The sequence below is a fragment of the Marmota monax genome, unplaced genomic scaffold, assembly GCF_021218885.2.
Source record: "Marmota monax isolate L192 unplaced genomic scaffold, Marmota_monax_Labrador192_F-V1.1 WCK01_AAM20220418_F8-fsc00005, whole genome shotgun sequence".
In the NCBI taxonomy this organism is placed as follows: Eukaryota; Metazoa; Chordata; class Mammalia; order Rodentia; family Sciuridae; genus Marmota; species Marmota monax.
Genome location: NW_026692254.1, coordinates 28,258,574 through 28,285,312, shown reverse-complemented (window position 1 = coordinate 28,285,312; position 26,739 = coordinate 28,258,574). Strand labels below are relative to the sequence as shown.

The following is a 26,739-nucleotide window of genomic DNA, read 5'->3' as shown; positions in this document are numbered from 1 at the left end:
GGTTGTGGCTCAGGGGTAGCACACTCACCTAGTGTGTGCAAGGCCTTGGGTTTGATCCTCAGCACCACATAAAAATGAATAAATTAAATAAAGGTATTGTGTCCAACTACACCTAGAAAATAAATATTTTTTTAAAAAAGAGATCACTAATATATGTGGTTATAGTTTATAATTTTCAAAAGGTAAAGAGAGAAGGGCACTGGCGACATTTACAGGAGTACTATTTACTGTTGCCAGAAATAGCTTTTATAATGGGTAACAATTTTTCATTCTACAATAAGAAACAAAAAGCTTAAAGTGCCTTTTTAAGTTAAAACAATAATAAATTTGTTTTCTTGAAAATGTAATGAATCACAAAATTTTAGAATTAGAAAGGTTTTAGAATTTTTGCTGACCACCTAATCCATCTTCCTTATTTTACAGTTGAGGAAACTCTGGTACAGAACAGGTAATTTTTTTTTTTTCCAAGAAGAATGCAATAGGACTACAGCTATCACAGAGTTCTGTCCACAAAACATATGAAACCCCAAGGATAGCTCTTCTTGTGCTTTCACTAATATACACAGAAGTGAATATACAGAACTACAGGATGTTATGTATGAGAGCAGTGGCTTTATTTACAATGATATTCAAACAGGATTTAGCAAAGGTTACCTCTTCTCCCTTGTATCTTACCAGCATGTACTCTACTTCATAAGCAAAAAAATGGAATATCCCAGGCACATGATATGAACATTGTTGTCAAATATGTTCTGTAGGTCCCAAATAAATTCCAAATTCCCCAGCTCTCAGCAGGGCCAATGGGAATACTTTGTTAGCAGCTGGGTACCAAACACCTACATCCAAGGAAGACTCCAATGTTGGCCTCAAAAGCTTCAGGCTTTCACCTCACTCATGGCCTCCATAAGGCGAGCACTATTTGTGATAGCTGTTGTCAGAAAAATGAACCTGTACCCTAAGGAATCAAAAGCAGCAGAAGTGACAAGAGATCTCAGGTTCCCAGCAGGAACCACATTGACCCATCCAGTTCCACAATCCCCAATGAATCAGTGTACCAGTTTATAAACACAAAGACATCAATACTAGGCTGGTGGATACCACAACTTGCAAGCCTATCGGGATTGGGCTCATGGTTATAGCAGCCTGCAGCAAGGTTATAACAAGTGGTACCATGGCCTGGAGAAAAGGCTTCCTGTGCAAGGCACTTTTTTCCCTCAGGACCCATGCTAGCCTGTTCTCAACTTTCTGTTCTTTTACCTTTCTCTTTGCCCAAGAACCGAAGGGCTGAGATCTCAGAGAATGTGCAGCCACCCAGGAATACCACCAAGATAAGGCGCAGGGATTCACTGGAAGTCTTGTCTTCCTTGGTCATGTCTGTGAGGATCAGACCAGACTTAGCTCTTCACTGACATGCTAGTACTGCATGATGTGTGAGCCCACCTCTTACTGACACCCTGCCCCACCTGGCAATGCCACACACCTGTGAATGCAAACTCACTGCAATTGAGTAGCCGTACCACCTCATCAAGACCCTGCCAGCTTCGCCGCTCTAACACCTGGGAAGGTATAAGAACTGGTTTCAAGGGCTGGGATTGTGGCTCAGCGGTAGAGCGCTCACCTAACATGCATGAGGTACTGGGTTCTATCCTCAGCACCACATAAAGTAAAAAATAAAGACATTGTGTCCACCTATAACTAAAAACAAATAAAAAAATAAATATTAAAAAAAATGGTTTTGGGATGGGGCTGTGACTCAGTAGTAGAGAGCTCGCCTCGCATATGCGAGACCCTGGATTCGATCCTCAGCACCACATACAAAAATAAACAAGTGAAATAAAGGAGTTGTGTCCAACTACAACTAAAAAATAAATATTTAAAAAAAAAAAACCAAAAAACTGGTTTCAAGTCCACAAATAGTACCACTGTCATGTGTCTTGCTAGTTACTTCAATAATAAAAGCTGGGATGGGCGAGGGATAAGAGAAAGCAGAGAGTGAAATATGAGTGGCTTGTTCCCACCTGCTCAATGATTCGGCAGCTCAGGGGCACATAAGCACCACTGAAGACATAAGCCATGTCTCGGGGCACTTTCAGATCATACTCTCCGTCCACGCGTGGAATCTAGAAGGCAGTGATACTGATTAGGCAAGTGGAAGCCCAGTTCTCTAGTCCTTTAAAGGATCAGATAAAAGTAACAAATCCCAAACAATAATTCCTGTTTCAACTAAAGGGAGAACCAGCAGCAGGCCCCCCAAAAGGAATCCATAACCAAGATGACACTTATGTTCAGTATCCACTAACTCTCTGCAATGAATTTCTGAAGGGAAGGGTTCTCCTCTCCAGTCCTTCTCTTCAACCCCTTCATAGGAAGCATAGGAACCTATACTTTCCACTATCCTATAGCACTGACAGATGCTTGTTAAATACTTATTAAGTAAGTGAATCTTGTCTCCTGTCTCATTAAATTAAGCTCATGCTATAAGAATACTAAAAGATCTTCATAAAAATCAAACACCAAAAAGGTTTTTATGGACTATACTCCACAAAGGAATTAAATCATAACCCGCCCCATAACCAGCCATGCAGTCCTGTTTCACATACCAAATTCAGCTTTTTGCTGATGGCCCGAAAATTGCTCCTCTTGGCCAGAGAACTGAAGGCATCAGTAATCTTTCCTGGGAAAAAAAATCTGTGCTAGGGTCCATATAAGGTCTATAGATTCATGACGCTGCTGTAGGTGACACCATTCAGGATACGTCTGAAGACTTCCCTCGAAGCCATTCATCTACAGTTCCCTGGAACTGATCATGACACTCAGCACACCTCTCCCCATCCACTGTTTTCTCCTCCTACAGGGTACCAGCCACCTATAAATGCAGACTATAGGGTGACCCTAGTTTATCAGATAAGTTGTCTGGGCTTTGGATTTAAACCAACCTGACTGACCTTGAACATGTCAATAAAACCTCTTTAAGTCTCAGTTTCCTCATCAGTAAAAATGGGGGAAAGGGAATGTACCTCACAGAATCTTTGTGAGGATTAAATGGAAAACTATATGTAGGAGGTTACCACATGCTAAGTGTTCAATGCATCGAAACTGCTCTTACTAGCAGAAGTAGCAGTAGTAATGACAATAGCAATAAAGAACCACATCTTCCTTCCCCCCTCCTTGTTCCCTCCCAGGGTGCTCTGCCTGTTGAGAGAAGAGGGAACATCAGCAAAGGTGGGGTAGGGGATAGGGGTCACCTGTGCTCCCTACTCACCTGCAGCCTTGTCAGTCACCAGCTTGCTTACTTTACTCTCCACTGCTGTGAGAGTGTCCCCTGGGGCCTGCTCTGTTAGGAGCCCAGCTCGCCGCAGATTAGAGAAGGTGAGCAGATGCTCAGGGCCATAGCTCTGAAGAAAATTCAAATCAGTTATTTACTGAATCTGGCCCTGCTAGTAATAGAGAAATGAGGGGAGGACTCCACGGCCACACCCTGCAGTCTGTCCTGAAAGAACTCACATTTTGTTGTGTATAGGATTTTCACACCAGAAATAACTCTACACCAAAAGAAGAGGAATAGGAAGTAGCATGGAACTATGGAGGTAAAAATGGTTGAAAAGGCTTCACACATGAAAACATGAAAAAGATCAGGAAAGCAAAGTGAATCAATGCTTCACAAGGTGCTAAAGTGAGGGACATTTCCAGGAGACAGAATTCCTCACTGGGTTCAAATGCTGAATTGTTTATAAATTCTCTTGGCACTGGCTGCCCACCAAAGATGGGTGTGGGTATGCTGAAAAGGTACTCTCCCTAATACCTTTAAGAGGGAGGCTAGAATGCAAATGGATAGGAATAAGGAAGGGGCCATATTTTCCTTGTGCCTCCTTCAAAAATGCCTGACAACTGCCTTATACCAGCTTCCCTTAAGAATAAATTCTCCAAACATTAAAAAAAAAAAAAAAATAGAATACATTCTCCAGTTCTTACTTGCAGATACTGTGTTTTCAGAGATCGGTAATCCTTGGGGATCAAACCTAAGGGAGAGGAAAATAAGAATATGTCAGCTGAGGTACTCTGGAGATGTGGAGCCACACCAACAAACCAATACTTTAATCAGAAAAACGATGCAGTAAATCATGTTAACCTTACACAGGATATAACTGTAAAATTACTGCTAAATTTAAGCTTACTTATTGAAACATTAAGTCTGGGTTCTAGGCATTCTAGGAAGAGCTCTGAACCACAACGGTGCTGAGGAAACACTGGAACTAATGTTAATGGTAGCGGGGGGTGACAGAATGTGGCAGAAAGGAGATGAGACTTTTTTCACACATTTCTTCACAGCTAAGGGCCAGTTCTCCTTGAACTGCTTTATAGCTACTAAGAAACAGACAGTATATAAAAATGAGTTCCAAAAATATGGTCTCAAATGCTTTTTTAAATAGACATAAGAAATGGACTTCCAACTACAACAAGGGAAATTTATAATAAGCAAGTACCTTCCTGGGTAGAAAGAAAAACCTTAAAGAATACTGATCAACTAGAACACTTCAACAGTAAAAACAGTTGTCATGAAAAGTTGCATAATCTGGGTTTTTGGAAATGTTCATGAAATTAGTTGGCTGTCCCTTTTTTCTAGAACATATTTTTATCATAGAAACTTTATTGAAGACAGATGGTCACATAGAATGATGAGAAAGGCCACTTGGCTCTGTGCCTCTGCAATTCTAAGATCTGAAGGGCATTGTTCTGTGATGGTCCTGCTTAGGGCTGGACAATAAATTGCCCTTAACCTGGTGATAATTCAACCAAAACAAAAACTTTTTGGGGGGCACTGGGGATTCAACCCAGGGGGACTTGACCACCGAGTTACAGGCCTAGCCCTATTTATTTATTTATTTATTTATTTATTTCCAGGGGTGTTGGGGATTGAACTCAGGGGTACTCAACCACTGAGCCATATCCCCAGCCCTATTTTGTATTTTATTTAGAAACAGGGTCTTGCTGAGTTACTTATCACCTCACTTGTGCTGAGGCTGGCTTTGAACTTGCAATCCTCCTGCCTCAGCCTCCACTAGGATTACAGGAGTGCACCACGACTCCAGGTTTTTAAATTTATTTTTAACTTTGAGACAGGGCATTCCTAAGTTGCCCAGGCTAGCCTTGAACTGGTGATCCTCCTGCCTCAAGCCTTCCACGTAACTGGGATTACAGGTATACACCACCTAGCCTAGCCTTTGTCTTTCAAAATTATTTCTTCTCTTCCTGAAGCATATTTCTCAACCTTGTCTTCTCATCTTTGATCTTTTGGGCTCACCATTCTCAGTGATGGACAAAAGGCACATGAGGCGAAGGCTTTCTATAGGTGACACCTGCACAAGAAAAAAACAGCTGGTAAGAACTGAAGTTTCTTAATGCATACTAATAGTTCCTTCTGCTTAAGCAACCCCACCTCTAAACACCATTCCCAGCCTCCCCAGCTCTTTGCTGCTCACCTGCCGGTCAATGTGTTCTTCAATGTAGTTGGTGCTCTCCCGAATGTTGAACCCCTCTAGCAGTGCTATGAGTAATAAGAGGAAAGCCCATTACTGGGGATCAGCTCACCTGTTGCCATCAATGCTAACAGGCATCTGTCTCCTCATCTCTTTCTCCATCCTTGGGGTGGGTTAAGGGACCCCCAGGACTTCTAGCAGGAATCAGCATTCCACACAGCCAGCATCAGCTGGAAGGAGCCAGAAATCATCTTTCACAGGGAGCTGGGGCACAAAAAGTAGCATAAAAATTGGCTGTTGTGGTTACCATGCTCAGTCTTGATTAGCTCTTGGAAATCCTGCTTAGTTTTCTTCTTCATGATAGATTCACAGGCCCCAATATCTGCAGAGGACAAAAAGGGAGCTGACATATTCCTGGTTCTAGATGGAAGTCCCTTTATTATACAAAATGATAAAAACCTCTGCAGGCAAAGTACTTCTTCCCATTGTATACCAATGAGACCACTATTTGCCAAACAGGGATCTCCTCCTGGGTGGCAATGGCCCCTCCACAGCATTCCCCTGGGGAATATCGAGTCACTTCCCCTAGCACCTCCACACTGGTACCTACGGAGGCTCAGCAGGCGATGCTCCTGTTTCAGTCCTTTGAGCTCCTGAGACACAAAGTTCTTCATCTGCTTAATGTCCATGCCTCTCCGGCGCTGTGGGAACATCCCCATAAAGTCAATACCTCTGATTTCAGGAGAAACCACCACCCTCCCTCAGTTGCTACCCATCCAGAAGAAATGGGGTTCTGTCAGAAGAAGGAGAGCCAGAGGACAGCAGCCTTAGGAGACACTAAGGAAACAAAACAGAGAAACAGGGCTTAGAGCCTCACATCATACTGGGCCTGCAAGTTCCGGGCCTTCTGGCTCAAGAAGCCAAAGACATTGGAGAAGTGCTCATTACGAATCTCATTAAATACCTGTGAGGGGAACAAAACGAATAATTTACTTTGTCAGAACATAGTATCTTCCTACTTTACCAAAAAAATTTCAGTTCAGGGCTAGCGCTGTAGCTCAGTAGCAGAGCGCTTACCTAGTTCTCATGAGGCACTGGGTTCGATCCTCAGCACCACATGAAAATAAATAAATAAAATAAAGGCATTCTGTCCATTAAAAAAAAAAGGCAGTTCAGGGTTGGGGTTGTGGCTCAGTGGTTAAGTGCTCGCCTAGCATACTTGAGGCACTGGTTCGATCCTCAACACCACATAAAAATAAAATAAAGATATTGTGTCCACCTAAAACTAAAAAATAAATACTTAAAAAAAAAGAAAGAAAGAAAATGATAGTTCAGGAAGAACGCTCAGAATTACTGAGCTGGAATCAGTAAGTAGATGCCAAGTACCTACCCTGTGCTCTGAGTATGCGTCTTAGCTAATGGGAAACCCTCTCTCTTGTGACCTTAGCCACCTAAGGCTCAGAGGTAGTCCTGAGCCTTGTGTAAGCAGTGGCCCTAAGTAAATCCACTATTAGTACCCACACCCTCACCTTGTCCTCAGCATTGAGTAGCACCTTCAGGCTTTTGTCAGAGGATGTAACTTCTGGGCCAAAGTCCACACTTCCTTTGAGAACAGAAGGAAGGGCTATTAGGATCCCCACTGAGGCCTTCTCTTACCCTTTCCTGAACTGCTGGTGAAGATACCCCAGCAATGCACACAGAACGAAGGTCTCTCCCATAATCCCTACCCCATTATGGGAGGCACCACAGGTTGATGACCACTTCCACTGTGACTATGGATGGCACTTACCACATTTGATGCGGAAGGTGTCGTCTACCAGGCCCTCATAAACCACTTGGGAGCAAAGTGCCGTCACAAAGTCCATGTCTGAAACCAAGATCCTGACCATGTAGGCCCCTCTGATCCAGCTCAATATTAGCTCAAGTACCATAGGGCCCAAGTGGAATTCAACATAGGAATTCACAGTCCTAACTTTAGGATCCTAACTCTGTCACCACAGTTTCCATATATTACTGTGTCTTTTTTTTTTTTTAAGAGAATTTTTAATATTTATTTTTTAGTTTTCGGTGGACACAACATCTTTGTTTGTATGTAGTGCTGAGGATCGAACCCGGGCCGCACACATGCCAGGCGAGCGTGCTACCACTTGAGCCACATCCCCAGCCCCTATTACTGTGTCTTAAAGGGGCCAAAGATACAAGAAGTGCTGAGCATAATTTACCTCTGTCCAGGAGAAAGATATGACCAATTTCTGGTCTTCGGCCTTTGGTTTCACTATCCTCCTCTTCCTCCAGTTTCCTCCATAGTTCATATGACATCTGTGAGAAACCAAGACATTCTCAATTTTGTGTTTAAATCCCTACCTACAAAAAAATCTCTACCACTGAGCTACAGCACTATCCCTGAACTGCAATTTTTTTGATTAAGTTTTGTAGCCCTAAACCTATAAAAGCCAACCTCTTCTATGTGATACTTCATCTTGCACCCAAGAAAGGAGCTAATAATGAACAATGTGAACCTATTCTACTCTCAGCTGTTCCTATCCTTCCCTGCCCCTCCCCATACCAATGAAGAACAAATGTCAACCTGCCCTTGAGATTCAAAAAAAGATTTAGGAATACAACACTCAGGCCCTGCCTTTTGCCTTTCAGTTAGCCACACAAATTCTCCTCTCTGGGAAACGATTCTGGAACATAAAAACAAGGTAAGAATATACCTCATATCACACATGCCTATGGATAATCCTTTTTGTGTACAGGATAGAGAACAAGGGAAAAAAGGGACTATAGGGAAAAAGTACTACTAGGGCTCTTACCCTGGCACATCTGCCAACTCCATAGCAGTTTGGAAAAGATCCATAGAGAGTGCTGAGAAGGTGCAACGCCTGAGCCACAGTGTTGGTCCAACGCTGATCTCCTTCCTACAGGGTTCATATGGACCACAAATCAACCTAACAGGCCCATCTTTAGAACTGCTAATCCTAGAAGCCCCCAAGCAGGATGGCAGGGTCTGGATAATGCTTGGAAGAGTTCATTTTATTTACCCCAAAGGAAGTCCCATCCAGATCAACCTATAGATAGCCATGAATCACCAAATCACTATCACTTTGATAAATAATGAGTTAGACAAAGGTTAAATCACCATTTCTAGCTCACTGGACCCAATATTTGTCCCAATTCCTTGGTGCCAAGAATCAAGGGCCTGGCATTTACCAGGAAATAGTCCCTGAAAAATTCTGGCAGTTCCATGCTCAGCAGATCCACATCGAGAGGCAGCAAAGAGAAGGCCCATTCATCGCAGCTTACATCTATGAGGACAGAGGACATCAGCCTTTCTGCAAAAGGTACTTAGCTCCATGTTAAAATGATGATTTATCATAGTCATGCAACAAATATTTGAGTGCCTGCCACATGCCAGGACTACACGTAGCACTAGAGAATCACAAAATAAGAAATAGTTCCTCCCTTTTAAAGAGCCCACAGACTGGTAATGAGAGGAGACATGTACACTGCAGCCTACAGTACAGTACTGTAAGTGGTGGACTTTTATTAGAGAGCTGACCACAAGTGCTAAGAAAACACTGATTCACTTATTCACTATTCAGCAAGTTATTTACTGAAATCCACATATGTATAGGAAAATGCTAAGCACCAAACAGAGCAGAAGCAAAATGGACCCACTCCCAGTCTTCTAGAGCTTATGATGTGGTTTACGATGTGGTTGAGGAGAAATGCAGCAAACAAACTATGACACAAGCTACTTAATTACACATTTTTGTGCTCCAGAGATATAAAACCCCAAGCCTTGAGTTAGGGGTAGCTCAGCAGTACAGTGCATATCAGTATACAAGAAGCTCTGGGTTTAATTTCCAGCACAAAACAACAAGCCTTGACCATAAATATTTCAGGGATCTAAATACAACTAAGGGTAAATAAAAGACTTGCCTACAAAATAAAAGTGACAATCAGACCCAGGCACAGAGGTGCATGCTATAACCCCAGTAATTGGAGAGGCAGAGGCAGAAGGATTTCAAGTTGAGACCAGCCCTGAGAACTTAATGAGGTCCTTAGCAACCTAGCAAGACCCAGTCTCAAAATTAAAAATTAAAAGAGCTGGGAATGTAGCTCAGTGATAAAAGTGCCCCTGGGTTCAATCCTGATTTAAAAAAAAAAAAAAAAAGTGACAATCAAGCTTAGAATTTTATAAACCTTTTTTTTTTTTTTTTTTTTTGGTACTGGGGATTGAACCCAGGGGTGTTTAACCATGGAGCCACATCCCAAGCCCTTTTTGTGTTTCTTTTTTCTTTTCTTTTTTTTTTTTTTTTTGAAGCAGGCTCTCACTAAATTGCTGAGGCTGGCCTCGAATTGGCAATATTCAAACTTAATGAGTAAGATTTGTGTAGGCACTACTCAGGAGGCTAAGGCAGGAAGATTGCAAGTTCAAGGCCAGCCTGGGCAACTCAGTGAAACCCTGTCTCAAACAAACAAACAAACAAACAAATCTGTGTGGGCAAAAATTTGAAGGGTGGAGAAGAGACTAGGCAACAAGAAAAGCATTTGTAAAGTCCCCATGGCTGGAAAGAAGACAGGGAAAAAGAGCAGCACATGATGCAGCTGAAGGGACAGGAAGAGGTTTACTATAAGAGCAGAGGAGACACTGTTGAGGAATCTTGCTTTCAATGAACACTGCAGGATTTTCAGCAGGAAGGCGTGTGGTCAGGTCTAGGCTGCATAAAGAATGAAATGAAGACTACACAGAGGTGGAGGTCTTGGAAGATGAGAATACAGCAACTGGTCATTTCCAACTCTAAGCATTGGCATGCCTCTAGTGTTCTTGGTTGGGGTCCTATTCCCACTCCCATCCTCGGAGCCTCTCCTCCCACTAAACCAACAGGAATAACACCAGTAGAAGGAGCAGCTGGGAGAGGGATGACAATCTGATTTCTTTCTTCTACATGTTCTCTCTCCCCTTCCACTCACATTCATCTCCTCTCACCTCCATAGATTCCCTCTTCCTCAAGCACCATCTCACATGCATAAAACTGAAAGAAAAAAGGACATTAATTAGTAACAATCTTCTTCTGTTCCTTCCATTTCTTTTTTTTTGAATTTTAATATTTATTTATCTTTTTTAGTTTTCGGTGGACACAACATCTTTCTTTGTATGTGGTGCTGAGGATCGAACCCGGGCCGCACGCATGCCAGGCGAGCGCGCTACCGCTTGAGCCACATCCCCAGCCCTGTTGCTTCCATTTCTCTGGAGTTCCTCTATAAATACTGCTACAGTTTGGGGAGAGACTGATTATACCCCCAAGAGTTCATAGGTATGTAGGTAGGTAGATTTATATGTGTAGGTAGGTAGATTTATGTGTGTGTGTGTGTGTGTGTGTGTGTGTGAGAGAGAGAGAGAGAGAGAGAGAGAGATACTGAGGATTAAACTCTGAGCCATGTGTATGCCAGAAGGTATTTCAGTTGTATTTGAGGGGTGAGCTGTACAGACAGAGCTGGGAATATTGGCATAAAATTGCTCTAAAAATCATGGAGGTGCTGATGCCTGGCACAGTGGTGCACACCTATAATTCCAGCTCAGGAATCTGGCGTTCTAATGAAATCTGGCTCCTGACTTTCTCAGGAGGCTGAGGCAGGAGGATCACAAATCCCAGGTCAGCCTTGCCAACTCAGCGAGAACCTATCTCAAAATAAAAATTCAAAAAGCTCAGTGATAGAGCACTTGCCTCTTGTGTACAAGGAAAACCCCAGTACTACCAAAAAACAAAAACAAACAAACAGACAACAAAAAAAACCATTTTGGCAGGAGCACCACTAACAGCAGGACAGCTAACACTTCAAGGAAGATAGGGTGTCAAATGCCGGAGGATGAGCATCAAAGAGACACCACTGCTGGATACAGTGGCACACACCTGTAACCCCAATGACTCGGGAGGCTGAGACAGGAGGATCACAACTTAGCTTTGCTGTCTCAAAATTAAAAAAAATGAAAAAAGTTGGGGCTGTAGCTCAGTGGTAAAGCTTTCCTGGATTCAAATCCTAGTACGAGAGAGAGAGAGAGAGAGAGAGAGAGAGAGAGAGAGACCACTAAGACAAGTGGGTAAAGATGGAGGTGAAGAAGCAGAAGCCTGACAGCAGAAAAAGGGTTGACAGGGAAGACAGAAGAGAATCTAGCTGATGAAGTAAGATAATGGAAAAGGCAGGCATGGATGTGGCCAGCACTTAGCTGAAACAGCTCAGCTGATCTCAGAAAGGGCCAGCGTCTCTTCCTCCTTTGAGACAAGTGGGTAAAGGGTAAAAACTTGGAGATAAAAGGGAAGAATACAGAGGGTATTCACATCAGACGATGATGACACTAATAATAGCTGATTGAGATTAAGCACTTAACATGTACTAGGTCTTGTTCTTTGTATTTTACAAGGACCTTCTGTCTTCAACCTCATGATAGCTCCATGAGGTAAAGATTCATGCTACGTGCTCCTTATTTCACTGTTACACAAAAGAACCTTATTCATCTCTAACTCATTTCTGCCAGTAAGCTAAATCCAGTCTTGCTTTTAACTTTTAGTGCTAACTACTGAACTTCAGAGCCCAGTCTGAAATCTGCCTATCCTAGTCACTAACAAAGGCAGACTCAAAAAGAGACAGAGATGCCCCATTTCCTAACAACTACTGAGGAAGAGATATAAAACATTTTTTTTTTTATTGTACCAAGGATTGAACTCAGGGACACTTAACCACTGAACCACATCCTCAGGCCTTTTTTGTATTTTATTTAGAGACAGGGTCTCACTGAGTTGCTTAAGGCCTAAGTTGCTTAGGCTAGCTTTGAACTCGCAATCCTCCTGCCTCAGCCTCCCCAGCCACTGGGATTACAGGCATGTGCCACCGAGTCTGGCCTAAAAGTTTTGATAGGGTGTTAAATGAAGAATATTCACAAAAATACCAATTTTGTTTTTCTGTGTAATTTGGAGACTTTTTTTTTAAATTAGTGATAATACTAGGGATTGAACCCAAGGGTGCTTTATCAATGACACTCCCAGTACTTTTTATTTTATTTTTGAGACAGGATTTCACTAAGTGCGGGAAGCCACCCATAAAATGCATGAGGATTTCCAGTATTGAAGCCACTGAGGGAGTAGATTTGGTAATTGGGAACTTATAGCAGCAATCCCACCATTAAGACCACCCCATTACATGTGAACTCCCCCTCAGCTCTGCCAAGAGGTCCCATACAGCACCAGAGATGGACATGACCCATTAGGAACTGAGCAAAGCCTTTCTGCCCGACCTCTATCCTGTTTTTGGCAAAGAACTTTCTTTATTTTTTCTTTTAATTTTTTTTTTTTAGTTGCAGATGGACACAATACCTTTATTTAATTTATTTATTTTTATGTATTGCTGAGGATCGAACCCAGTGACTCACACATGCAAGGCATGCACTCTACCACTGAGCTAAAACACCAGCCCTGGCGAAGAACTTTCTATCGAATCTCTTTGATCTGTTCAGATATAAATAAACCGGGCAATGGGCTCTGTTTTTTGTCAGAAGCTATACCCGTCTTGTCATGGCCCATCACTGCCCCCATTCTGAACCTATATTTCTGTGTCCTGTGGTTATTTCATAGTACTACTTTTCTAGCTTTTATTTCTCAGCCAGCCCATCCCTCAGAGAGGAACCCTTTCCCTCACCTGCACAGGACATAGGCAAGAACTAAGTGCGAAGTCTAGCCTCAAATCTGCAATCCTCCTATCTCAGCCTCTTGAATTACAGGTATATGCTTCATGCCTGCTTGAAGACTTATTTGAAACTATTACCAACTTGTTCTATTCCATGTTAATACAAATAAAAGTATAATTTGGAGAAAAAAAAGTGGAGGGAGTTTTATAAGACCCCAAACACTAAAAATTATTGACCATGGCTCCTTTAATAACATTCAAAATTAACCTATGATTCTTTTTTTTTTTTTAAAGAGAGAGAGAGAAAATGAATCTTTTTTTTTTTTTTTTTTTTTTTTTTGAAGATAGACAATACAATGCCTTTATTTTTATGTGGTGCTGAGAATCAAACCTGGGTCGCACCCGTACTAGGCGAGCGCTCTACCGCTGAGCCACAATCCCAGCTCAAACTTATGATTCTTATAGGTTGTCATCTTATTTAATAATTTCCTGCCCTGATAATAGTGTTACTATATACATTTTACATTTGTATTCATAGGCAGACTAATTATTTGTCAGACTGCTCGATCCATTTTCAAAGAACCTTCAAGGAACATCATTGGCTCTTTCTTCTTATTCCTCTTATGTGATGAGAAAACCATACAGAAATATAATTCCACAGGATTTTTCATTTATTTTCTGAAAATCATCTCACTTAAATTAAAAAAAATACTAGTCAGGTGTGCACTATCACATAGTAATCCCATGAAGTCAGAAGGCTGAGGTGGGAAGATTCCAAGTTTGAGGCCAGCCTCAGCAATTTAGCAAGGTCCTAAGCAACTTAGCAAGATCCTGTCTCAAAATAAAAAATAAAAAGGGCTGAGGATGTGGCTCAGTGGTAAAGTGCCCCTTGGTTAATGGGGGTGGGAGATGGGGTAACATTATCAATTCCATTTGAAAGATAAAGAAACTGAACACAAAGGAGTTAAGTACCTTATCCAAGATCATGCAGGTAACAAATGCTAAAATAAAGATTCACACCCAGATAGCCTGGCTTCACAATCTTCAGTCTTAGCTATAGCTTCAATTTTCTCTAGAACTCTCTTAGAAAAACTAAGAAGAAATAAATCCCTGTCCTTTCAACTTGAGTTTCAAACTGCTCTAACTGTGGCATGCACTACTTGGTAGAGCTTCTTAGGCCTATAGCTGAGAATGTAAAGGCCTGGAATATCATTCCTGCCAAACACTGAGATTGGGGACACATCTACAAGGCACCTAGCTGATATGCAGTGGGATGGGAATTCAATGGAATCAAGAAATAGAAATATTATGATGGACCTTCAAACACTACAATTATTGAAGGAAACCAGTTTGGCTATAGTAACTCACCATGTGAGCATGGGGCAAGGTTCTCTCAGTTGCTCAAAGTTAGGGTAAAATAAGATGGTATTTTAGGGTCCTTCCCTATGTAAGAGAAGGCTTTCTCCCTCCAGTGTACAATTGTTTCTTTCTTGCTATCACTGTTGCTGTTGTTTTATTTTGAGACAGAATCTCACTATATTGCTCAAGCTGACTTCAAACTCCTGGGCTCAAGTGATTTTCTTGCATCAGCTAATAGCTGGGACTGCCAGCATGCACCAGTGCACCTGGTTAATATGTACAATTATTATAAATTTTTTTTTTTTAAAGAAAAGGGAACCTGAGTGCAGTGGAACATGCCTGCAATCCCAGCAATTTAGGAGACAGGAGGATAGAAAGTTCATGGCAAGCCTCAGCAATTAACAAGACTGGGGTATAGCTCAGAGTCAACTGCTGCTGCATTCAGTCCTCAGTATCAAAAAAAAGGTGAGCTGGACATGGTGGTGTATACCTGTACAACTGTAATACCACCTACTCAGAAGGCCAAGGCAGGATGATCACAAGAAACTGGGCAAAGCCCTGTCTCAAAATAAAAATATAAAAATATAAAGGGATGGATTAGCTCAGTGCCTGCCTAGCATGTGAGGCCCTGGGTTCAATCCACAGCACTGCCAAAAAAATGGTGGTGTGGTTCTAGTAACCAAGGCCACATACCTTGGGTTGGATCAAAATATGGGAGTGGGGGGATTGGTGATTTATTATAGTTATCATTAAAGGGATATAAGAAGAAGGTCACAAGGGCTGGGGATGTGGCTCAAGCGGTAGTGCGCTCGCCTGGCATGCGTGCGGCCCGGGTTCAATACTCAGCACCACATACCAACAAAGATGTTGTGTCCGCCGAGAACTAAAAATAAATAAATTAAAAAAAAAAAAAAAAAAAAAAAAAAGAAGAAGGTCACAATATTTTGAACCATAATAGAGAGAAGCCATAACATTAGAAACATTATGATACAGGATTCTGTTAGCAGAGATATATAGCAGGTTCTATTTCAAAAATGTAAAGATTTTCATTTAAAGAAATCTATATAATAGAGGCCACCTCTCACAACTCCACAATATTCTATTTGGGGCAGTTTGATGATAGACCCTCTGCCTAACAATCATGGATACATTCAGGACAGTGGCAGTTAATTGGTTCAATCACACATAATCTGATTTGGGGGAGACAGCAACACTAGCCCCTTACTCACCCAGTTGTCACCTTGTTTGATATCACATCCCACTCTTACTAGGATCCACACTCACCTTCTGAGGGCTGAAGATCACTTTGTATTTTCGAGTTCGGCCAGCCAATTTGTCAGCATTGACAAGATCTACAAAGAAAAAGAATCCAGCCCAGAAAGCCATGGGCCATGTATTAGACCAAAAACAAGGAAGGAGATATTCTCTACAAGTGCAGGGGCCAACTCATAAGAGTCTCTTCCTATTAAAGGGTCCTCACTGACGGGCCCTTCAATCTTGCCCACTCTTTCCTACGTCTTGGTTACACATAGTACCATGGCACACTCACTGGCAATATAGCGCATATTCTTGATGCGAGGTCTGACCAAGAAGCACAATCTATAAGAGAAAAGATGAAAAAAAAAATGGTGAAGATAAATCATGAAGTTGGTGACAGCGGTTTAGAAGAATCTGAGTAAGCCGGACACAATGATGCAAATCTATAACTTCAGCTACTCGGAAGGCGGAGGCAGGAGGATTGCAAGTTCCAGGTCAATCTGAGAAATTTACCAGGATGTCTCAAAATAAAAAATTTTTAAAAAGAGCATTGGATGTCGCTCAGTGGCTGAGTGCCCCTGGATTTGTTATCCAGTACTAAAAAAGGAAGAAAAAAAAGAAAGAAAGAAAAAAAATTTTTCAGGCAAACAAATGGAGTGGTTAAAAAGATGAAGGCACATGCAGAGAGCATGGTGTGTGTGGAAGCATGTGTCAACAGAAGCTTAAAGGGGACACATGAGAAAAAAGGCTGGACAGACAGCATGTAAGTCCACACTAATGACAGCCTTAGAATCTGTGATGTACAATTTGGACTATAATGTAAATAATGGGAAGCCTGGAAGGTTCTTGAAAGAGAACCTTATCAAAAATTATTTTGGGGAAGTGCTGAGATTGAGGCTCAGTGGTAGAGTGCTTGCCTAGCATGCATAAGGCACTGGGTTTGATCCCTAGCACCACATAAAATAAATAAATAAAGGTGTTGTGTCCATCTACAACTAAAAAACTTTTTTAAAAATTATTTTTGGGAGAGGAATCAATCTAGTTATAAAATAGTGATATGTATTAGAGAGGGAAAAGAACAAGAGTGGGAGAAACTGAGAGGAAGACTCATTAAGAGGCTAAACAATAATCTAAGCATGAAATTATAAAAATTCAGGAAAGTGAATCATATCATAGATACCATGGTGCCAGACCAAGGGCAAGGACAGGTCAAAGGCAAATGTGCTAACAATATCCTCAATCCTTTTTTTATTTTGAGACAGGGTCTTATTAAGTTGCTAACACTGGTCTCCAGCTTGTAATACTCCTGCCTCAGCCTCCAGAGTCATTGGGATTATAGGCATGTACCACTGTGTATGGTGGGATCTCCTAACTTGGAAGTGAGACACACTTGCAGACACTCACTGTTCGTTGGAGCTGAGAGCTGGCTTGTTCTCCACCTTGTACAGCTTGTCTACTTCATGTTGCTACAGGAAGAATCCAACAAGACAATGAACGTAAAAGTGCTTGAAAAGCACAAAGCATGATACAAAGACAGGGGATTTATTAAGGGCTTCCTATTTATGTTAATTCTTGGAATCAAAATACTCCCCTGACAACTGTCCCCCTAAACCTTCCTCAAACTGTCAATAGAAAAAACAATAGAACATATAAAACAATACAACCAACATATCAATTCTTGTGTCAGCCTAATTCAACTACCCCAAATCAGCTTACCCTATCTTCACCCTGTAAGAGCAGTCACTCTTCACGAATTTGTATTGTTCATCGAAAGAAAAACTGCTTAAAGAGGAAAGACAGCAAAGAGGGGAAAGAGCCTCCTTGGAAAAGGGACAGTACCTTCAGTATGGACACATTGGCAATTCGATCCAAAGGGCTCATAAGATCTGCCTCAATGAACAAATCCTTTTTTCCAGGAAGCTGAAGGAAACATAGTATGTCAGGTTACTCATAGGTCACACAAGCCCCTTCAGTTGAGAATTCATCCAGCCACCCATTTAACAGAAACACAGATGGTCTCTGAGTTGGAAGGGCAGTAGGTATCATCTAGCTAAACATCTCATTTATTATTTATATCCAGATAACATTTTTCTGTATATTCAACTATTCTGGAAAGATATTCCATTTTCTTTCTCAGATCAACTCCTTGTCACTCAACCATCCTGCTGCCTATTGGTTTTGATCTGCATCATTGCCTCCTCCACTCTGTCTCCCAACAAGGTTGGTGTCCTGCTGAACAAAGCCAAATACAACAAAACTCCACCCTGCTTTCTGCAATCCCCTCAACTAATTACTAACTACCTTTTCAAGTAGAATTTTTCTTCTAATTACAAAAATAACACATGTTCAACACAGAACTTAGAAAATGAGGACAGTGTTTGCCCTGTCACCTTCTCACTCACCCACCCACAATTTCTGTCATCTGACTCCTGTACTCCTGATGAAGAGGAAGGAGAAGTCTCGGTCAGTGACAGGGAGGAGGAAGTCACTGGAAGTTTCCTCTCAACTAGGTCTTGACAAATGGTTTGGAAGTTGTCTTAAGAGGGCAATCCAGCCAGGTGCAATGGTGCACACCTATAATCCCAGCAACTTGGGAGCCTGAGGCAGAAGGATTGCAAGTTCAAGGCCTGCCTCAGCAACTTAGTGAGACCTTGTCTCAAAATGAAAAATTAAAAATGCTGGGGATGTGGCTCAGTGGTAAAGCACCCCTGGGTCCTATCCCCAGTACCAAAAAACAAAAAGTAAGCAAACAACAACAAAAAAAGGCAATCAAGCAAAGGCCAGGAACAGAGAATAAACTGAATGTTAAGGGAAGAACAAAACAATTCAATTGGGCTGATAAGGTACATGGAAGGTATAAGTTCTCAATCAGGGATGATTCTGCCCCACCAAAGAGACATTTGACAATGTCCAGAGACAGTTTTGGTTGCCTGCCTTCAAGTAGAGGGTGTTATTGGCATCATACAGGTAAGGACAGAGGTGCTGCTAAGCATTCTACAATGAATAGGACAAGTCCTACAACACAGAATTATCCAGCCCAGAATGTCAACAGAACCAAGCTTCAGAAACCATTATGTAGGATAATGGTAAGGAATAATACTGAAACAGTTGCCTAGAATGGAACATAAAGGGCTTCCAATAGCAGGTTATGACACAATCCTTTATGGATCAGTGATAACAGGAAACTTTTTTGCACTGAAACATCCCAATTGGTTAGAAATTTTAATCATAAGAATCTAGTAACTGGGCTGGGGATGTGGCTCAAGCGGTAGTGAGCTTGCCTGGCATGCGTGCGGCCCGGGTTCGATCCTCAGCACCACATACAAACAAAGATGTTGTGTCAGCCGAAAACTAAAAAATAATAAATATTAAAAATTCTCTCTCTCTCTTTAAAAAAAAAAAAGAATCTAGTAACTATGGATAAAATGGATTGAGATGTGAGAAAAGCAGGTGAGTCCTTTTAGGAAGTTAATGCCAGACTAAGCAGCCAAGCATGTGACAACGAATGAAGACCTGCTTTAAGCTGGTAGTGCCATGAATAAAAATACGTTAAGAGTTACATGGAATATGTAATTTAGGTTTTTAATATACCTGAAAGAAATTAGCATTATTAACACTGCTTATATCTGGTGGTGGGATTATAAGTGTTTTTTTTAATATTTTCTTTATCTTCCACATTTTCTATAATATGCAAACTATTTTATGATCATTATTTTTAAAAAAATATGTAGTTGGATTTGGTGGCACATGTCTGTAATCCCAGCTACTTGGGAGGATTAGGCAGAAGGATTGCAACATTGAGGCTAGTTGGACAATTTGGCAAGATCCTATGTCACGATAAAATAAGAAGTGCTGGAATTATAGCTCAATGGTAGAGTGCTTGCCTAGCAAGTGAAAAGCCCTGCACTATAAGGTTATGTGCAAGGAAATAGCCATAGGATTCAGCAATCAATTCACTTAAGTGTTAGTGGGAAGGATAGTCAAAGATGATTATGATCCAGCCAAACAGCAGTGCCCATTAACAAGAAGTGAATCAGAAGTTAGTTTGAGGAGGGCATTAGCTCATGGAGATCCACTCTGGCCATGTTGAGTCACTATGTGGACGCCTCTTCCTCACCTACTCCCCCCACTTACAAGTCTCTATCCTTGGTCTCTGTTCTTTCATGTTGATCTCACCTGAACTAATGGCTTTAACTAGCACCTCTTTTCAATTCCTCAGACATTTGTTGAATCTTTTACTCAACAATGAGTGAGGGCAAATCACTGTGCTAGCACTATGGGGCATACAAAAGCAAAATAAAATTCAGTCCCAGATGTCTTGAGGTTTTCTCCTGTCTCCCAGCCCTCATGATGGAAATGCAGCTCTACATTTCTATCTGCCAAATGTTACACACTAAACTCCATAACTTCACCCCATCCAAATCTAAAAGAATCAGCTATGACCACCAAACTCATTCTTCTTTCTATGTGTTTTTAAATTTCCATTCAATGTTCATAAAATGAATATTCATTAAGCACATGCTATATGCTTGACTCTAAGCTAGGTCCTTGAGGACCTTCCAATCTAGTGGCAAACAAGATATTAAACAAATAACTAGGGCTGGGGGATATAGCTCAATTGGTAGAGTGCTTGCCTCACATACACAAGGCCCTGGATTCAATCCCCAGCTCCACCAAAAAAAATAAACAAACAAACCAAAAAAAAAAAAAAAAAAACACAGAGCAGTGTGAAGAAAAGGCAAGAACAACCCCTGAACCAATCAAGGCCTCACACCGCTGCACCCTTGCATCCAGCGCCTTCGTCCCTTTGCAGCTGCCACCGTGCCCAAGAGAAAGGCTGAAGGGGATGCTAAAGGAGATAAAGTCACAGAAGATCTGCAAGGTTGTCTGCTAAACCTACTTCTCCAAAGCCAGAGCCCAATCATATAAAGGCCTCTGCAAAGGGAGAGAAGGTACCCAAAGGGAAAAAAGGAAAAAGCTGACACCACCAAGGATGGGAATAATGCAGAAAATGGAGACACCAAAACAGACAAGGCACAGAAAGCTGAAGGTGCTGACTATGCCAAGTGAAGTGTGTGCATTTTTGATAACTGTGTACCGTACAGTTTGAAATACTATTTTTTATCAAATTTAATAAAATGCAGATTTTTTTTTACTTTTTTAAAAAAAATACTTATTTTTTAGAAGTAGTTGGACACAATACCTTTATTTTGTTTATTTATTTTCATGTGGGACTGAGAATCGAACCCAGGGCCTTGCAAATGCCAGCCGAGCGCTCTACCGCTGAGACACAATCCCAGCCCTACTTTTTTTTGTTGTTGTTGTTAAAGCTATGTTGTTAGCACACAGAACACTTCATCATTGGTTTTTTGTTTTTGTTTTTGTTTTTTAAAGAGAGAGTGAGAGAGAAAGAGAGAATTTTAAATATTTATTTATTTTTTTTAGTTTTTCGGCGGACACAATATCTTTGTTTGTACGTGGTGCTGAGGATCGAACCCAGGCCGCACGCACGCCAGGCGAGCGTGCTACCACTTGAGCCACATCCCCAGCCCCTCATTATTGTTTTGGAGGGAAGGAGCAAACATCACTAGCAGAATGTCTCCAAAGCTGGATTGCTGTGGGGGAAAACACCTTTCCCTGCTAGTTTTGAGAGTCCCAAGAGGAGGGACTCCCTGATGTTGGCACACTTAGTCACCTTAGCACAAATGCCTCATGGTATGGAAAAACTTAAATTCATCTTTATGTCCTTCTCTCCCTTTCTGCCACCTGCATAGACTTAACTCCCCTAAACTCAGATCTGTTGGACCTGATTCCAACACTTGGTTTTACCAGTGTATGGGGCAATAGGGTCTTTCCAGTGACATCATTGAGAACAGTGTCCCTCAGAAGAGCAGCAGTTCCTTTTCTACATTGTGGATCTTCAAATCAATAATTTTTACCATTTTCATTTTATTTCCTGAAAGTCAGGGCTGGCTCATGAAAAGTTGTTAAACAACATGCTAAATGTGGAATGTCAACCCTCACTCTAAACTTTCTCTATTAGAGCATCGTATGAAGATTTCATTGGGTTTTACAGTGGTTTTCTGATTTTGGTAGTCCAACCAAGAAGGGGATTTTAAAGCTGTTATATACTGTTAACTATTGTCTGCCCATATCTTGCTTGAAGTACTATGATTGTTTGTGAAAAATATCTTTAATAAAGCTGGATACAGTTTGGGGAAAAAAACCCAAATAACTAAATAATTAAACAAGTAATTTGTTACAGTTATAGTAGCAGCATTATTTCCCTAATTATCCAGGTTAAAAATCTCAGTCAACTTTACTTCTCATTATTTACAACTAATCATCAGTAACTCTTTCAGTCTTCTTTCACCATGCCTTACAAATCCATCATTTCTCCCTCATTCCATTGCCTCCAACTTCATGTGGGTCTTTATTACTTCAATCTGATCTATGGTCACTTAACTGGCATTCTGTTGCCCATTTACCCCATCCCACACATTGCTATTAGAATCATTATCAAGTATTGTTCATGCCACAAATAGGATGGGGAAGGGTTCAGTCTATCATCTGATATCTCCATTTTCTTGACATGCTTTGCCCTTCCCTGGTTCCTCAGCTTTGCTCCTACCAGTCCATCTGCCTGGAGAATAATCTTCAGTCTCTAAAGAAAATGTTTATTCTTTACACCCTAGCTCCGCAAAACTCCTAGATCATCCAACCTAGATGAGTGCTTATTCTGAACTTCAAGCAGTCTATCACTGGTTTACCACCTGATACCCTGCGTGTAGTACTTTGTGTTTTATCTGTCTCCTGGTGCTTAAGATCTTTTAATGACAAAGATGTCTTTCCATCCCCAGTGACGCCTGGACAAGCGTTATCTCCCTTAACTGTTAAAAAAAAAATCCATTAATTCTTTGGCCAGGTCTCAAGCAGCTCATTCTACCCTGGGTTTTCTTTGCTGTCTGCTTCATTTTGGACCTGACGCAGAAGCTTCAAGGACAACAACAAGATCGAACGGACTCAGAAACAAACAAAGAAGTACGCGTCATGTGAGTGCTAAACCATGGATGCTGAGGGTGACGGGCACTGACCTGCTCAAGCAGATAGATGAGTTGGTCTCGAGCCAGCCTCTTGAGCATGGAAAAGTCAGGAAGCTCAGGGGCGTCCGGCCGAAGTGGAAAAGCCATGGCAGCGGACACCTGTGCCCCGGTGTAGAAGGAGGCGGGCGCCTTCCGTTCTGAGAAGGCCGGCAGCCACCCAGGGTGAGCACAGGACGGCTATCCTGCTCGCCTGGGACTGTAGTACCAGAGCAGAACACCCGGAGGGGCCCTCGCCCCTCGGCCACACTAGAAAAATAAATAGCCGCCTCCCAGCCAGACGGCCGCAGGCTTGGAGAGCGACTCGCCTCAGACCTGCAGTCACTGTGTAGCGATCCGTTCCTTCCCAACCTACTCCGTTTGTCAGCAGGATTCCGCCCTACACCAGCACAAACTCCACCGGCGCCAAAGTAACTCCGCCCAGAAAAAGAAGCCACTTCCTAGACCTCCCGGAAGTCTTGTTCGCTCTCCTAGCGCTTAGCATACCGGGAAGGGAACGGCGACCGGGAAGGAACAAGTGGATACCGTAAGCGACAAGTCAACTTTCTAGTTTCATTTTCTGGCCAGAGGAACGTGTTCCTAGGATGAAATGATATATTTAACTAATTTTTAAGGATACAGCCAATTCTTCTGGCTCATTCAAGTAGGAGTTGGGCACGTCTTCAATTTCCTTTTCTTTTTGGTACAGAAGACTGAACTCAAGTTAAATTTACCCTGAGGTTTAAAAAGGCTACATCCCCAGCCTTTTTTCGTGTGTGTGGTGTTGGGGATTGAACGCAGGGCCTTGTGCATGCGAGGTACTCACTCTACCAACTGAGCTATATTCCCAGCCTATCCCCCAGTATTTTTTATTTTGAGATATGTTCTCACTAAGTTGCCCAGGCTGGCCTCGAATTTGCGATCCGCCTGCCTCAGCCTTCCAAGTAACAGGGGTTTCCAGCGTGCACCGTGCTGGTACCTGCTCAGTTAAACCAACTTGGTCCACAGAGCATTGGATCACTTGAGTCTCAGCTGTCAATCAAATCTACTTGACAAATTTAGTAGCCAGATAGGGCTGCAGGAGGCTAAATGCGTGGAAATGCCTATCCGTGGAGAGAAAGAGGAACGCTTTACAGTCCAATAGAAGCCAACCTCTGCCAGCTCTGGCCTTCAGACTTTGATTTGTTAATGACTTTTTTGGAAAAATGGATACATAAACTGATATATTCATATATTTAAAACAACTGAATAAGTGAAAGCAGATAAAGACAAGAGTATAATTCTATGGTGATATTTACATGAGGTTCTAAATCAGGAAAAACTAATGTATGGTGAAAATGTTTTCCGAAAAGTGATTGCCTTTGAGAATAGGAGTTGGCTGGGAAGATAAGAGGAAACTATGAAGGGTAATGATGGTAATAATCTATATCTATTTAAAAAAAAAGGTTTATGAGACGTAAGGGGCTGGAATTATACCCAATCCAGTGGTAGAGCCAATTGTCTAGCATGCACAAGGCTCTGGGTTCCATCCCCAGCATCGCAGGAAGTAAATTACACACACACACACACACACACACACGCACACACACACATGACAAAGAGACATGAGGATGACAATACCTGAAGCTCTTAAAAAAAAAAAAAAAGGTGGGTTGGGGAGTACTAGATATTGAACCTAGGGGCACTCTACCATTGAGCTACATCCCCAGTTTTTTTGTTATTTGTTTTAGGTTATTTCTTCTTATTCTTTTTAAAATTTTTTAGTTGTAGTTAGACACAATCCTCTTATTTATTTTTATGTGGTGCTGAAGATCAAACCCAGGGCCTCACATGTGCTAGGCGAGTGCTCTACCAGTGAGCCACAATCCCAGCCCCTATTTTTTTCCTTTTTGATAGGTCTTGGTAAATTGCCTAGCTGGAGATCCTCCTGTCTCAGCCTCCCAAGTAGGGAGGGATTATAGGTGGGTGCCACCGCACCCATCTGAAACTCTGAATAATCATTCCATCATACCATTCCCTGGTGAGATACATACAAAGTACAGAGCATCACATCCTGCCAAAATTTGAACCTGATCAAACTTTATTTTTTATTTTTATTTTTTTTTAAAGAGAGTGAGTGAGTGAGAGAGAGAGAGAGAGAGAATTTTTTTTTTAATATTTATTTTTTAGTTCTTGGCGGACACAACATCTTTGTTTGTATGTGGTGCTGAGGATCGAACCCAGGCCGTACGCATGCCAGGCGAGCACGCTACCACCTGAGCCACATCCCCAGCCCCTGATCAAACTTTAATATCGACTTCTTTGTAGAACATACAGATTAATAGGAACATGTTAAGACATAGGGGTCAAAGCAACCATATTTAAAATACAGGACTTAGGGTTGGGTTTGTGGCTCAGCGGTAGAGGGCTCACTAGCATGTGTGAGGCCCTGGGTTCAATCCTCAGCACCACATAAAAATCAATAAAGTTTTGTGTCCAACTACAACTAAAAAATAAATAAATAAAATACAGGACTTAAGGGACCTATCAATAAAATGTAATGTTACAATGTGTGAACCGTGTTTGGATACTAATTCAAATAAACTAACTGCAAAAGTCATTTAGGAAAAATAAAGAAACCACATCAGCTGGGTAAGATGGCCCATGCCTGTAATTCCAGCTACTCAGGCTGAGGCAGGAGGAACACAAATTTGAGGCCTCAGCAACTTAGAACAACCCAATCTCAAAAGTGAAAAATAAAAAGGGATGGGACACAGTGGTAAAGTGGTCCTGAGTTAATTGTAGGACTGCTAAGAGAGACACCACTGTCAGAATATTAGGCGATTTATTAAGAACTGGTGATGTAGTGCATTAGTAGAATGAAACCCTGGATTCAATCTCACACATCAAAAGAAAAAAAAAGTGGTCGGTAAACAGTGGTTCATTGCATTTTAATTTTCATCTTTTTTTGTTGTTGTTGTTAGAAGAGTGCTGTGCTCATACTGGACTTTAGGAGCTCATGTAATATTTTATGCTGAGCTTCCTCCCCCCACATTACCATTAGCTTGAATCTCAGCTGTGCACTGAACTGGAGGCTGCCCAAAGATGGTGAATTTCACTTCTAGTGTCCCTTAAAGCAGGTAAGTGTATATCCTCTACAGTAAAGGGACAAGTTATTTGTTTTTGAGGTGCTGGGAATTGAACCCAGGACCTTGTACATTCCAGGTAAGCACTCTACCACTGAGACACAAAAAGTTCTTTTGTTGTGGTTTGCCATCCTCTTGAGCTTGGACCAAAGGCTGCTGGGAGGTAACTATTTCACTACTATGGTTTGGATGTGAGATGTCCCCCAAAAGCTCATGTGCAAGAAAATGCAAGAAGGTTCAGAGAAGAAATGATTGGGTTGAGAGTCTGAACCCATTATCAGTGAATTAATCCCCTGGGGGATTAATTAACTGCTTGGTAACTGAAGGTTGGTAAGGGGTGGCTGGAAGAGGTGGGCATTGGGGACATGGCTTTGTGGTATATATTTTGTATCTGGCCAGTAGATTCTCTCTGCTTCCTGATCACCATGTGAGCTGCTTTCCACCGCCATGCTCTTCTGCCATGATGTTCTGTCTCATCTTGAGCCCGAAGATATGGAGCCTGCTGTCTGTAGATTGAGACCTCTGAGACTGTAAGCCCCCAAATAAACTTTTCCTTCTCTACAACTGTGCTGGTCAGGTCTTTAAGTCACAGTGGCAAAATAGCTAACAAAAACACCTACCAGTAGCTGCTTTCTCTCTAGCTCAGGAAGAACCTTGTTACCTGTTGCTTTCTCTATTGGACACATCGAACCTGTGCTCCACAGTGCAGTTCCACCTCATCCGGTGTGGCCTTAATGTTCTTGTCATGTAAAG

General features: G+C 41.8%; 1 protein-coding gene, 1 long non-coding RNA gene and 1 pseudogene across 3 annotated transcripts; 2 read left to right on the top strand and 1 right to left on the bottom strand.

Annotated features, from left to right (window-relative positions):
* Positions 1–592: 592 nt before the first annotated feature.
* Positions 593–23,274, bottom strand: Vps33b (VPS33B late endosome and lysosome associated). 2 transcript variants are annotated; one of them, XM_046437697.2, is made up of 23 exons: positions 22,877–23,274; positions 17,622–17,702; positions 17,187–17,248; positions 16,075–16,124; positions 15,810–15,877; positions 10,474–10,519; positions 8,691–8,785; positions 8,294–8,398; positions 7,700–7,796; positions 7,267–7,344; positions 7,007–7,080; positions 6,355–6,441; positions 6,088–6,178; positions 5,785–5,859; positions 5,481–5,545; positions 5,303–5,357; positions 3,973–4,019; positions 3,263–3,395; positions 2,601–2,674; positions 2,019–2,120; positions 1,481–1,556; positions 1,258–1,374; positions 593–955 (listed from the first exon to the last, which is right to left on the bottom strand). In XM_046437697.2, the coding sequence occupies exons 1-23, from the start codon at positions 22,970–22,972 to the stop codon at positions 876–878; spliced, it is 1,854 nt and encodes a 617-aa protein (XP_046293653.1). In that variant the 5' UTR covers positions 22,973–23,274; the 3' UTR covers positions 593–875. The 2 variants fall into 2 exon arrangements, with proteins under 2 accessions (XP_046293653.1, XP_058433272.1); XM_058577289.1 differs by lacking the exons at positions 17,622–17,702; positions 22,877–23,274 and having other exon boundaries at positions 10,458–10,519; positions 17,187–17,207.
* LOC124089148 (non-histone chromosomal protein HMG-17-like) lies at positions 18,630–20,852 on the top strand (annotated as a pseudogene).
* Positions 23,273–26,550, top strand: LOC124088203 (uncharacterized). The gene is made up of 3 exons (XR_006850285.2): positions 23,273–23,408; positions 25,825–25,980; positions 26,389–26,550. It is a non-coding gene; the product is annotated as an uncharacterized LOC124088203 (long non-coding RNA).
* The last annotated feature ends 189 nt before the right edge of the window (positions 26,551–26,739 follow it).